This window comes from Lemur catta, chromosome X, assembly GCF_020740605.2.
Source record: "Lemur catta isolate mLemCat1 chromosome X, mLemCat1.pri, whole genome shotgun sequence".
Lineage (NCBI taxonomy): Eukaryota > Metazoa > Chordata > Mammalia > Primates > Lemuridae > Lemur > Lemur catta.
In genome coordinates, this window is record NC_059155.1 from 14,081,862 (window position 1) to 14,097,250 (window position 15,389).

The following is a 15,389-nucleotide window of genomic DNA, read 5'->3' on the forward strand; positions in this document are numbered from 1 at the left end:
ACAGGAGATGTTTGTTTTTCCTTGCAATCTGCTTCTTAATTTCTTTTAGGCTTTTATCACCCATGCTCCTTGGCCACCTGGGTACTAAAAGCCCCTCTGCGTGCTGAGGAACAAACTGGGAGATCACATGCCATGAGGGATTGTACCTCTGAGCAGATGCAGTTCACGCAGTAAACCAACCCATAAGGTTCCAGGTAAGGATGCCATCTCTCACCCACTCTGTACTTCTTGTCTTGAAACACACAATATGTCTCTGAATCTGTAGCGAAGGAGATGGAAAATACGCCTGTTATAAAACATGGACCAAGTCAAACAAGTCAAAGGCAATCACAGGTTCCATCCATTTTGGTACTTATCAAGGGAAGAGGTATAGTGAGTATTTACGGAGCTCCTACTATGGGCTCAGTGTTTTACATACTTTGCTCATTGAATCCTCACAATGACCCATAAGGTAGGTACAACTATTAGTCTCATTTTATAGATGAGGAAAATCAAGGGTAACATAACCAGTAAGAAACTGATATGGGACTCACACCCAGGTGTGTCTGACAGGGAAGCTCAAAATCTTAACTACTGCTCTTTTACAATGGTAAGATAAAGGAGTGTATCATGTGCCTTTTTTTCCCAAAAGGGTGTGTTCCCTTTCTTTGGAAATGCAAGCTAATGTCTGAAATGTGGATATATCAGAACATTCTCAGAGCTGTTGGGGTGATTTAGAAGCAACAGACTGTGTCCATTGTGTTAGGTCTCTACAAATGGCTTTGCCTACACGTGCTAACATCATGCAATTATTAAACAAATATTTGAGCACTATCAGGCACTACGCTAAGTGCTGGAGATAAAACAATGAGCAGAAATTTTTACATCTAGTCCCTTTCTATTCAATTTTTAGAATTCTTCTTGCATGAACACCTCCTAATTAACTCAAACTATTCACTGCCCTTTAATGGAATAGAAATTTTGGCAGCCACAGCTTATCTTATACCATAGTTCACTTGAGTACATACCATGTTATCTGTCTTATTTTACATGTCTTATTTCTCCATCAGCGTCCTCAAAAGTAGGCAACATCTATTCTTTACTCTCTATCCATCACATGGCCTAATACACTGTGGCCAATAAATATAATCAATTGACAAATGATTGGTAAACTGAATTTCCAAATCGAGTGTTTTATCTTCTAATCCCATCCTCTTCTATCTCCTGCTTGTCATCATACAAAGTCAAAATAAACCAATACTCCTCCCGTAACAAACACATTAATTTTCCTCACTCCAGCACACATTTCCCCGATGATCAAAACTGAAAGAATAAAGAAAAGACTGCGAGAAGATACTTCTAACATATAATAAACAAAGTATTAGCACTGGAACCTTTTTAATCATTCAAATCCATAAGTAAAGGACCAATCAATACAAAAGAAAAACTAATCTAAGGCCACGAAGAGGCAATTCAGAGAAGAAATGGGAACAGAGAATAAACCTGAAAAGATGTTTAACCTCACTAGTAATCAGAGATTCAAATTAAAACTATACTGAGATTAATACCTCATGTCACTTATTGCTTTAGAGACCCTCCATGAATCTTTCCAACTACCCACAAGGTGAATTCCAATTGACTTTTCAAATCTTATTTCGGACTTCTTCAGAACAGTAAAAACTGAGTGATGGAAAATATGGGTTTGAGTTTTAACCAACCTCTAGCTGTGGACATTGAGCAAGTTACTTACTTAAACTCTGTCAACCTCAGTTTTCAACATCTGTGAAATATGGATTATGTTTCTCAAGCAGATGTTAGAAGATTAAATGAAGCACTTTGTAAATTATAAAGTGCTATAAAAGTGTTATTTTATGTTTGTTGATTTTTTTCTAATTAAAAAGGTAATACATGCTCATTGGAAAATATACAGAAACACACAAAAGGAACAGCAATAAAAACATAAAACTGTATAGAAGAAAGAAACCTTATACATAATCCCAGCACAAGATTACCACTTTTAACAAACTTGTAACATATAAATAGCCTGTGGGTTGAAGAAGAAGTCAAAATGGAAATTAGAAAGAATTTTGTACTAAATGAAAATGAAAACACAGCACATTATTGTGGGATTCAACTAAAGAAGTATTTAGAAGGAAATTTATATTACTAAATACCTACCTCATAAAAGGAGAAAAGTCTTAAATCAACACTGTAAGAAAGTAGAAAAAGTACAGCAAAATAAACCAAAAGAAAGCAGGAGAGAATAATAAGGAGAAGAAATCAACAAAATTGAAGACAGAAAATAAATAGAAAAAAACCAGTGAGATCAAAACTGGTTCTTTAGGAAGATCAATAAAATTGATAAACCCCTAGCAAGACCAACAAAGATAAAAAGAGAGAAGATGCAAATTACCAATATGAGGGGAAAAAAAGAGGGATTTCATTACAGTGCCTACAGACATTAAAAGGGTAAAAAGGAAATATTATGAATAACTTTATGCCAGTTAGTTTAACTTAGATGAAATGGATTAATACTTTAGAAGACACAAATTACCAAAGTTCACTCAAGAAAAGATAGATAAGCTGAATAGTCCTACATATTGTAAAGAATTTGAATGTGTAATTGAAAACTTTCTCACAAAGGAAATTCCAGGGCCAGATGGCTTCACTGGTGAATTCTATCAAACACTTTCAGAAAACTGAAGAGAAGGGAATGTTTCCCAACTGCTTCTTTGATACATGCATTATACTGATGCCAAAACCAGATAAAGATATTACAAGAAAAGAAACTACAGACCAACATCACTCATTAACATAGATGCAAAGATTCTCAACAAAATTTTAGCAAATTAAATCCAGCAATACATAGAAAGGATAATACTTTATGACCAAGTTGGGCTTATCCTAAAAATTCAAGGCTAGTTCACATTCATAGTTCAATCAATTTAATTCACCATATCACCAAACTGGAGAAGAAAAACCATGTAGTCATTGCAGTAAATGCAGAAAAATCATATGACAAAATTCTACATCCATTCATGACAGAAACTCTAAGCAAACTGGGAAGGGAACTTCCTCAACCTGATAAAGGGCATCAGCTATGAAAAACCTACAACTAACATCACTTAATGGCAAAATACTCAACGTTTTCCCCCTATGATCAGGAATTATGCAAGGATGTCTGCTCCACTGCTCCTGGAGATCTTAGCCAGTGAAATAGGGTAAGAAAAAGAAATAAAACCCCTATATATTGGGAAGTAAAAAATAAAACTTTTTATTTACAGAAACATGATTTTCTATATAGAAAATCCCAAACAATCTATTAAAAAGTTACTATAAATAGTAAGAGAATTTAGCAAGACTGAAGGATACAAGCCCAATATACAAAAACCAATCACATTTATGTATTCTATAATGAACAATTGGAAATTGAAAGTTGAAAGTGTACTATTTACAATATCTACCCCCAAAACATGAAAATACTGAGGTACAAATCTAACAAAATATTTGCAAAATCTGCACTCATAAAACTAAAAATCACTGATTAAGGATATCAACAAAGGCCTTAAAAAATGGAGGGTTATACCTTATTTGTGAATTGGAAGACACAATATTGTTAAGATATCAATTCTCCCCAAAGTGATTTATAGATTCCATGCAATTCAATACATTTACCAGAATATTTTATAAAAAATTAGTGATGTAATTAAAAAATTACATGGAAAGGCATACAAAGTAGAATAGCCAAAACAATTTTGAAAAAGAAAGATGATGGAGGCTTAATATAAAACTACAGTTTTCAAGACAATGTGGTATTGGCAAAAGGTTAGACAAAAAGATCAACAGAATAGAGTCAAAAATAGACCTACACATATGTGGTCAATTGATTTTCAACACAGGTGCAAAGGTAGTTCAATGAAGAAAGGACAGTATTTTCAACAAATACTGCCAAAATATTCAGACAATCATATGTAAAACATGAAATAAAATGAATCTTAATCCATATTTCATACTACGTACAAAAATGAACTCAGGATGGATCATAGACTTTAATGTAAAACCTAATACTTTAAAATATCAAAAAGAATACACAAGAGAATATCTTTGTGTTCTTATGTTAGGCAAGGAGTTGTTAGATATGACACCAATGGCATAATCCATAAAAGAAATATTATAAAATAGGATTTCATCAAAATTAAGAACTGCTCACTGAAAGACAATGTTAAGAGAATGAAAAGAAAAGCCACAGACTGAGAGAAAGTATTGTGAATTACATTTCTGATATAAGACTTTTATCCAAAATATACAAAGAAATCAAAACTTAAGAATAAGAAAATAAATAACCCAATTTTAAAAATGGGAATATAGTTTGAACAGACACTTCACCAAAGGATATAGAAATGTCAAATGTATTATTAGTTATTAGGTAAATGAAAATTGAACCATGATGAACTATCAGTACCCACCTATTAAAATGGTGTATGCCTACATGACGAGTGCGTTGCGCACCCTCTGGGGAATGGTCATGCTTGAAGGTGCAGACCCGGGGAGGTGGGGGGGGGAGGGGATGGAGGTATGACTACATGGTGAGTGCCAGGCACACTGTCTGGAGAATGAGAACGGATGCGCTTGGGACTCTGACTTGGGGGGATGGGCAGGACAAGGACAATGTATATGACCTGAACTTATGTACCCCCATGATGAGCTGAAATAAAAAAAAAAAAGAAACAAAACAAAAAAATAAAATAAAATAAAATAAAATGGCTAAACTCAAAAAAAAACCTGACAATACAAAGTGCTAGTGAAGATGTGAAAGAACTGGAACTCTCCTCATACTTTGTTCGTGGAAATGCAAAATAACACAGCCATTCTGGAAAACAAGTTGGCAGATTCTTATAAACATACACTTAGAATCCAACCCAGCAATCCCACTCCTAGGTATTTGCCCCAGTGAAATAAAAATGTACATTTAAACAAAAACCTGTATATAAATGTTTAAAGTGGCCTTATTAGCAAAAAACTGGAAGCAACTCAAATATCCTTCAACCAATGAATTTATGAACATCTGAATGGAATTTTAGTGAGCAATAAAAAAAGAATAAGCAGTTGATAATCAATCTCAAAGGTGTTATGCTAAATGAAATATGCCAGATTCGAAGTCTACAATACTGTATAATTTCAATTATTTACATCCTGGAAAAAGCAATTTGTAGAGGCAGAAAACATATTAGTAGTTGCCAAGGCCTTGGGTAGGGGAAGGATTTGCCCCACAAAGGGGCACAAGAGCAAGTTTTTTGGGTGATGGAGCCATTTCATGTCTTTTTTTTCTTATTTTTTTAAGAGACTGGGGTCTTCTTCTGTCCCCCAGGCTGATCTTAAACTCTTGGCCTCAAGAGAACCTCTGACTTCATCCTCGCAAGTAGCTGGGATTACAGATGTGAGCTACCATGTACAGTTATATCTTGAGTATAGTGGTGCCTACAAGACAGAATGCATTTGTCAAAAGGCACAAAACTATACTAAAAAAGGGGCTGAATTTTGCTTCATGTAAATTATATCTTAATAAAACAATAGTAAAAGAAATAGAGAGAGGAAAGAAAAATCACACACAACCTTATCACCAGAAAATAACCACTTTTTACATTCTGGTAATGTCCTTCCAGCCTTTTTTTTTAACAGACTTTATTTTTTTAAAGCAGTTTTAGGTTTATAAAAAACGTTTAAGCAGAAAGTACAGAGACTCCACATATATCCCCTTTCCACCCCCACTCCCACTTTCCCCTATTATTAACATCTTGCATTAATGTGGTACATTTATTAATACTGTTAATGATGAACCAATATTGATAGATTAACTAAAGTACATGGTTTACATTAGAGTTCACTCTTTGTGATGTACAGTTCTATGTGTTTTAATAAATGTATAATGACATATATCCAACATCATAGTATGATACAGAATAGTTTCACTATCCTAAATATCCCCTGTGCTCTGCCTATTCATCCCTTCCCTCTACCTTTCCCTGCCCTAACTCCTGGCAACCACTGATCTTTTTACTATCTTTATAGTTTTGTCTTTTCCAGGATGTCACATTCTTAGTATTATAGGGTATGCAGCCTTTTAAAACTAGTTTCCTTCACTTAGTAATATGCATTCAAGGTTCCTTCATGTTTTCTCAAGACTTGACAGTTCATTTCTTTTTATCATTGAATAATATTTAATTATACAGATGTACCAAACCTTGTTTATCCATTCCCCTATTGAAGAATATCTTGATTGCTTCCTATTTTCAGAAATTGTGAATAAAGCTTCTATAAATACTTATGTACAGGTTTTGATGTGGACATAAGTTTTCAACTCATGTGGATAATACCTAGGAGTATGGTCCCTATATCATATGGTAAAGCTATGTTTAGCTTTGTAAGAAACTGCCAGACTGCTTTCCAAAGTGACTTTATCATTTTGCATTATTACCCCAGCAATGAATGAGAATTCCTGTTGTTCTATATCCTTACCAGCATTTCGTGTTGTGAGTGTGCGTAACAGTATCACATTGTTGTTTTAATTTGTTATTTCTTAATGGCATATAATGTTAAACATCTCTTCATATACTTATTTGCTATCTGTATATCTTCTTTGGTGAGGTGCCTCTTTAGATATTTTGCCCTTTTATTAATTGGGTTGTTCATTTTCTTATTGTTGACTTTTAACAATTCTTTATATATTTTTAATATAATCCTTTATCAGATATGTGCATTGCAAATGCACAGTACTTAGCTTGTCTTTTCATTCTCTTAACAGTGTCTTTCACAGAGCAGTATGTTTTACTTTTAATGAAGTCTAATTTATCAATTTTTTCTTTCATGGACTAGGCTTTTGGTGTTGTATCTGAAACCTCAATGCAAAACATAAGGTCACCTAGATTTTCTATGTTATCTTTTAGAATTTTTACAGTTTTGCAATTTACTTTTAGGTCTTTGATCCATTTGGGTTTTTTTAATTTTTAAATTTTGTTTTTAATTATTATGGGTACATAATAGTTGTATATCTTTATAGGGTACATGTGATGTTTTGATACAGGCATACAATGTGAATTAATTGACTCAGGGTATTTGGGGTATCCATCACCTCAGTCATTTATAATTTCTTTGTGTTAGGAACATTCCAATCCCACCATTTTAGTTATTTTAAATTTATTGTGGATTATAGTCACTTTGTTGTGCTATCAAATATTGTTCATTGTATCTAACTATATTTTTGCACTCATTAACCATCCCCACTATATCCCCCATGCCCCCACTACCCTTTCCAGCCTTTTGGATCCATTTTGAATTATTTTTTGTGAAAGGTTTAAGGGAGTATAGATGATTTTTGTTTGCATGTGGATGTCCAGTTGTTCCAGCACCATTGTTGAAAACACTGTCCTTTTTCCAATTAATTGGCCTTGTTCCTTTTATCAAAGATTAGTTGACTATACTTGTGTTGGTCTATTTCTGGGCTCATTATTATGTTCTATTGATCCATTTGTCTCATCTGTCATCAAGCCACACTGTCTTCATTACTGTAGCTTTACAAGTCTTGAAGTTGAGTAGTGTCAGTACTCTGACTTTGCTGTTCTTCTTCAATATTGTGTTGGCTGTTCTGCTTTGCCATTTCATATAAACTTTAGAATCAATTTGTTGATTTCCACAAAGTAACTTGCTGGAATTTTGACCATTACTGTATTGAATCTAGAGATCCAGTTGGGAAGAACTGCCTACTGACAATATTAAGTCTTCCTATACACAATCATGAAATATCTGTCTATTTGATTTATTTCCTAAGAGTTTTGTAGTTTTCCTCATAAGGACCTTGTACACATTTTGTTAGATTTATATCTAAGTATTTCATTTATTGGTGCTAATGTAAATGGTATTGTGTTAATTTTAAAATCCAATTATTCATTGCTGGTATACAGGAAAGCAATTGACTTTTATATATTAACCTTGTATCCTTCAACCTTGCTATAATTGCTTATCAATTTCAGGAGTTTTTTGTCATTGTTGTTGATTGAGATTTTCTACATGAGCAGCCATGTCATCTGCAAACAAAAGTAGTTTCATTTCTTCCTTCCCAATCTGTAGACCCATTATTTCCATTTCTCATCTTATTGCATTAGCTAGAACTTCCAGTACAATGCTGAATAGGATTTGTGAGAGTGAATATCAACACCTTGTTCTTGATCTTAGTGGGAAAGAATCCAGTTTCTCACTACTAAGTATGATGTTAGCTTGTAGGTTTTTTGCGGATGTCCTTTATCAAGTTAAGGAAGTTCCCCTCTATTTATCATTTTCTGGATAGTGTTGGATTTTATCAAATGCTTTTTCTGCATCAGTTTATATGTTCATGTGCTTTTTTTTCTTTAGGCTGTTGATATGATAGATTACCTTAAATGGTTTTTGAATACTGAAACAGACTTGGATACCTGGAATAAATCCCACTTGGTTGTGGTGTACAATTATTTTCACATATTGTTGGATTTAATCTGTTAATATTTTCTTGGGGACTTTTGCATCTATGTTCATTAGACATAATGGTTTGTAGTTTTCCTGTAATGTCTTTGTCAGGTTTTGGTCTTAGGGTAATACTGGCTTTATAGAATGAAGTAGATTTTGTTCCTTCTGCTTCTATTTCCTGGAACAGATTGCAGAGAATTGGTATACTTTCTTCATTAAATGTTTAGTAGAATTCACCAGTAAACTCATCTGGGACTGGTGCTTTCTTTTTTGGAAGGTAGTATTTAGTGATTCAATTTCTTTAATAGATATAGGCCTATTCAGATTATCTATTTTTGTGTGTTTTTGTAGGTTGTGTTTTTCAAGGAATTGGTCCATTTTATCTAAGTTATCAAATTTGTGGACATAGAGTTGTTCATAATTTTACTTTGTTATCCTTTTAAAGTCAATGAGATCAGTAATGATGGCCTTTCAGTTCTAATATTATTAATTTGTGTCCTCTCTCTTTTTTCTTACTTAACCTGGTTAGAAGTTTATCAATTTATTGATCTCTTCAAAGAATTGGCTATCAGTTTCATTGATTTTCTCTACTGTTTTCCTGGTTTCACTTTCACTGATTTCTGTTCTCATTTTTAAAAATTTATTTCCTATTGCTTATTTTGGATTTGATTTGCTCTTCTTTTTTCTAGTTTTCTAAGGTGGAAGTCTAGATTATTGACTTTAAATCTTTCTTTTTTAAATATATTAATTCCAATGCTATAAACTTCCTTCTAAGTACTGCATTTGCTGCATCCCACAAATTTTGATAAGTGGTATTTTCTTTCTTTTTTTTTTTTTTTTGAGACAGAGTCTCGCTCTGTTGCCTGGGCTAGAGTGAGTGCCGTGGCATCAGCCTAGCTCACAGCAACCTCAAACTCCTGGGCTCAAGCGATCCTCCTGAATCAGCCTCCCAAGTAGCTGGGACTGCAGGCATGTGCCACCATGCCTGGCTAATTTTTTCTATATATATTTTTAGTTGGCCAGATAATTTATTTCTATTTTTATTAGAGACAGGGTCTTGCTCTTGCTCAGGCTGGTCTCGAACTCCTGACCTCAAGCAATCCACCCACCTCGGCCTCCCAGAGTGCTAGGATTACAGGCATGAGCCACCGCGCCCGGCCGGTATTTTCATTTGGTTCAAAATATTTTTAAATTTCTCTTGATGCTGCTTCTTTGACCCATGTGCTATTTAGAAATATTTTGGAATTCTGTATCTATCTTTCTGTTATTGATTTCTAGTTTAATTCCAGTGTGGTGTGAGAGCACCACTTACATTTGTTAAGGTGTGTTTTATGACACAGAATATAGTCTATTTTGGTGAATGTTCCATGTGAGCTTTAGAAGAATGTTTATTCTACTGCTGAGGACTGGAGCATTCTATAAATGTCAATTATATCCAGTTAACTGGTGGTTAAAATGAATGTCCTTACTGATTTTCTGCCTGATGGATCTATTAATTATAATAGAGAGGTGTAGAAGTCTCCAACTATAATAGCTTGTATATTTCTCCTCACATTTCTCAGTTTTTGCCTCATGTATTTTGATGCTTTTTTATGTGCATACACATTAAAGGCTGTTATGTCTTCTTGGAGAATTGACCCTTTTGTTACTATGTAATGCTCCCAATTTATCCCTGATAATTTTTCTTGTCTTGAAGTCTTCTTTGTCTGAAATTAATATAGCAAATCCAGTTTTCTCTGGATTAGTGCTAGCACAATATATCTTTCTCCATCCTTTTACTTTTAATCCATCTGTGTCTTTATATTTAAAGCGGGTTTCACTTAGCATAATGTCCTCTAAGTCCATCCATATTGTGGCAAATGGCAGGATATCCTCCTTTTCTTAAAGGCTGAATAATGTTCCATTGTACATTAACACATTATGCTAAGTAAAATAAGCCAGACACAGAAAGAAAAATATTATATGAAACAGGTCAAATATTATAAAAAACAGGTCAAATACACAGAGATAGAGAATAGAACACTGGTTACCAGACTCAGGGTTTGGGGAGAAGAAATGGGGAGATGTAGGTCAAAGGATACAATGTAGCAGATATGTATAATAGGGTAAACAAGTCTAAAGATTGTGCAGCATGAGGACTATGGTTAAGAATGGTGTATTTTATTCAGAATTTTTGCTAAATGAGTAGATTATAGCAGATCAATTGAATAATTTGTCTCTCAGGTGTATTCAATTATCCTTAGATATTTGTATTAAAACATACTAAAACCAAAAGTCAAAACATCATATTAGTTAACGGGATATTGTCCTGATATATGCAGTAAAAGAGAATTGAAAACATTATTTCCAACATAGGACTCATTGATTTGTAAGTAATGACCACCAAGCTAAATCAGATGCAGTTCAGAGTAATGCTTGCCTATGCCGTGACAGAAATTGTAGATACTGACCATAGTATGGGCTGAAATTTCAGTCTCTGGGACTTCTATAGACCATAGGAATAGAAGACAAAGCCACATTTTCAGGGAGACATTGGATTTTGTGGAAAAAAATTCCTTTCAAAGGTAGGCCCATGACGACTGGCAATTGTGGTGAACACATGTTTACAAATAACCGTCTTTGCACTGGTGTCATACCATCCATTTTAAGGGATGGTGACATGAAGAACATTCAGGAGTCATGGATAACAAATTACGCTGCTCTGAGATGGCAGTAGTGCTGGTAGCTTTGAAGCACTGACAATGATAGGCTGCGGTGAACCTTGAAATAAATGTCTATCCATTAGGAGAAGTGAAATGAAAATGTTCTCAAAAATAAAACCACTAAATATTTTTTTCTAATTTGACCTGCAGGGGTTGCCCACAATTGAGGAATATTCCCAGCACGACTGAGGAATTTGACTCACAGGGACAAATTGTTCAACTGATCTGATTATAGGTGCTCTTGTGGGTAAGATATTAATAATGAATATGTTAATCTGTTTCACTATAGTAAATATTCCAGTATATATGTATCTCATTAATGTCATGTTGTATACTTTAAATATACATGATAAAATTTATTAAAAATATTTTTTAAAAAAATATCATGGGTTTCTTGGAGACAATACATAGTTGGTTTTTTAATCCAATCTGACACACTGTGTCTTTTAGTTGGTTTATATAGACAATTCATGCTTAAAGTGATTATTGATTAGTTGGATTAATATTGACCTTATATGCAACTATTTTCTATTCATTGCCCTTGTTTTTTATTACTTTTTTTGGTCTTCCACTCTTTTTCTGTCTTCTCTGGTTTTAACTGAACATTTTATATTATTCCATTTCCTCTCTTCTCTGAGCATATCAATTATACTTCTTTTAAGAAAGTTTTTATTGGCTGCCCTAGAGTTTGCAATATACATCTATAACTAATCTAAGGCCACTTTTAAATAACACTATGTACCATTTCATGTGTAGCATAAGTTTCTTCTAATGGAATGTTCCCAATTCCTCCCTCTCATTCCTTATTACATTGCTGTCACTCATTGCACTTTTCCACAAGGTATAATCACCTAATATATCATTGCTATTATTATTTTTGAACAAACTGTTCTCTATTATATCAATTAAGAAAAAAGATTTTATTTTACCTTTACTTATTACTTCTCTAATGTTCTTCCTTTCTTTATGTAGATCTAAGTTTCTGACCTATGTCATTTTCCTTCTTTCTGAAGAATTTTTGTTAACATAGCTTGCAAGTAGGCTTATTGGTGGCAAATTCTCTCAGTTTTGTTTGTTTAAGAAAGTCTTTATTTCTCATTTACTTTTGAAAGATAAAATTCCCTGGATACAGAATTCTAGATTGGTAGTTTTTTTACTTTCAACAACTTAAGTATTTCACTTCATCCTTTCTTTGCTTGCATAGTTTCTGAAGAGAAATCTGATGCAGTTGTAAATTGTAGGGGGAGGTGGATTATTCTGTAATTGTATAATTAGCTCTCACTCAGTCTTTTTTATTAAGACAACTTTTTAGAATTGTTTTAGGTTCACAGCAAAATTGAGAAGGTACAGAGATTTCCATATACCCTCTGCCACCACAAACGCATAGTGTCCCCAATTATCAATATCCCCCACCAGAGTGGTACATTTGTTTCCACTAATGAACCTACATTGACACATCATTATCACACAAAGTCCTTAGTTTACATTAGGGCCTACTCTTGGTATTGTACATTTTATGAGTTTGGATACATATATAATGATATGTATCCACCATTATAGTATCATACAGAGTAATTTTACTGTCCTAAAAATCCTTTGTGTTCTACCTATTCATTCCTCTCTCTCCACTAAGCCCTGGCAGCCACTGATCTTTCTACTGTCTCCATAGTTTTGCTGTTTCTGGAATGTCATATAGTTGGAATCATACAGCATGTAGCCTTTTCAGATAGGCTTCTTTCACTTAGTAATATGCATTTAAGTTTTGTCCGTGTCTTCTCATGGCTTGAGGGCTCATTTTTTTTAGCACTGAAAAATATTCCACTTCCTGGATTTATGGAAGTTTATTTATCCATTCATCTACTGAACAGCATCTTGGTTGCTTCCAAATTTTGGCAGCTATAAATAAAGCTGCTACAAACATCCATGTGCAGGTTTTTGTGTGGACATAAGTTTTCAACTTTTGGGGGTAAATACCAAGGAGTGCAGTTGCTAGCTTATATGGTAAAAGTATGTTTAGTTTTGTAAGAAATTGCCAGTCATCCAAAGAACTGTACCATTTTGCATTCCCATCAGCAATGTGTGAAAGTTCCTGTTGCTCCACATCTTCACCATCATTTGGTGTTGTCAGAGTTATAGATTTTTGCAAGTCTAACAGGTGTGTAGTAGCATCTCGTTGTTTGTTTGCATTTCCCTGATGACATATGATGTGCAACATTTTTCATGTTTATTTGCCATTTGTGTATCTTCTTTGGTGAGGTGTCTGTTAAGGCCTTTGGCCCATTTTTTAATTGGGTTGTTGTGTTCTTATTGTTGAGTTTTAAGAGTTCTTTGTATATTTTGGATAGCAGCCCTTTATCAGATATGTCTTGTTGGCAAAAATTTTCCAGTCTGTTACTTGTGTTTTCATTTTTTTTTTGACAGTGACTTTTGCACAGCAGAAATTTTTTAATTTTAATGAGGTCCAGTTCATCAATTCTTTGTTTCATGGATAGCATCTCTGGTGTTGTATCTAAAAAGTCATCGCCAATAACGAATGCTGGCAAGGATATGGAGAAAGGGGAACCCTTGTACATGGTTGTAAGGAATTTAAATTAGTGTATCCACTATGGAGGACAGTATGGAGGCTCCTCAAAAAACTAAAACTAGAACTACCATATGACCCAGCAATCCCACTGCTGCATATATATCCAAAGGAGGGGAATTCAGTATGTCAAAAAGATGTCTGCACTCTCATGTTTATTGCAGTACTACTCACAATAGCCAAGATTTGGAATCAACCTAAGTGTCCATCAACAGATGAATAGATAAAGAAATTGTGTTACATATATACAATGGAATATTATATAGACACAAAAAGAATGAAGTCCTGCCATTGACAACAACATGGATGGAACTGGAGAACATTATGTTAAGTGAAATAAGCAAAGCACAGTACGACAAATCTCACATGTTCTCACCCATGTGTGGGAGCTAAATATTAAAAACAATTGATCTCATGGAGACAGAGAGTAGAATGATGGTTACCAGAGGCTGAGATGGGTAGCGGGAAGGGGGTATAAAGTGGGGATGGCCAATGGGTGCAGAAACATAATTAGATAATTAGATAGAATCAACAATATTGGACAGCATAACAAAGTGACTATAATGAATAATAAGTTAGGGTATACTTTAAAATAACTAAAATAGTGGAATTGGAATATTTCCAACACAAAGAAATGATGGAGTTGGAAACTTTAGGCCTCAAGGCCACATGTGGCCCTCTGTATTCCCAAGTACAGCCCCTTGACTGAATCCAGACTTCACAGAACAAATCCTTTTATTAAAAGGGTTAATTTTGATTAATCCACATTACATGCCTGTATCAAAACATGACATGTGCCCTATAAAGATATACAACAATTATGTATCATAATAATTGAAAATAAAAAATCATTGCCAAACCCAAAGTTACCTAGATTTTTCTCTCATATTATCTTCTAAGAGTTTCATAGTTTTGCATTCAACATTTAGGTCTGTGATCCATATTGAGTAGCTTTTAGTAAAGGGTGTAAGGTCTATGTCTAGATTTATTTATTTATTTATTTTGGATGTGGATGTCCAGTTGTTCCAGCACCATTTACTGAAAAGACTATCTTTTCTCCATTGGATTGCTTTGCAGTCATGATGTCTGTGGGAGTCTACTTCTGGGCTCTCTATTATGTTCTATTGATCCATTTATCTATTCTTTTGCCAATATCACACAGTCTTAATTACTGTAGCTTAATAGTAAGTCTTGAAGTTAGATAGTATTAGTCCTCTGACTTTGATCTTCTTTATTATTGTCTATTCTGGATCTTTTGCTTTTCCATATAAACTTTAGAGTCAGTTTGTTGATATACACAAAATAAGTTGCTGGTATTTTTACTGGTATAGTATTGAATCTATAGATCAAGTTGGGGGAAACTGACATCTTGACAATACTGAGTCTTCCTACCAATGAATATGGACTATCTCTCCATTTTATTTAGTTATTTGATTTCTTTCATCAAAGTTTTGTAGTTTTCATTATTTAGATCTTGTACGTATTTTTTTGGATTTATACCTAAGTGTTTTGGTTTTGGCTATGCTAATGTAAATGGTATTCTATTTTTTATTTCAAAGTCCACTTGTTCATTGCTGGTATGTAGGAAAGCAATTGTCTTTTGTACATTAATTTTGTATCATTCCACCTTG

General features: G+C 33.9%; 1 protein-coding gene across 4 annotated transcripts in view; it reads right to left on the reverse strand.

The window, feature by feature from the left end:
• The window catches only part of CHRDL1 (chordin like 1), a 112,653-nt gene that overhangs the window by 82,204 nt on the left and 15,060 nt on the right, over positions 1–15,389 (reverse strand). For all 4 annotated transcript variants that reach the window (XM_045538142.1, XM_045538140.1, XM_045538141.1 and 1 more), the window contains exon 3: positions 147–259. In XM_045538142.1, the coding sequence (XP_045394098.1) occupies positions 147–259 (113 nt within the window). The remainder of the gene's footprint in view (positions 1–146; positions 260–15,389) is intronic.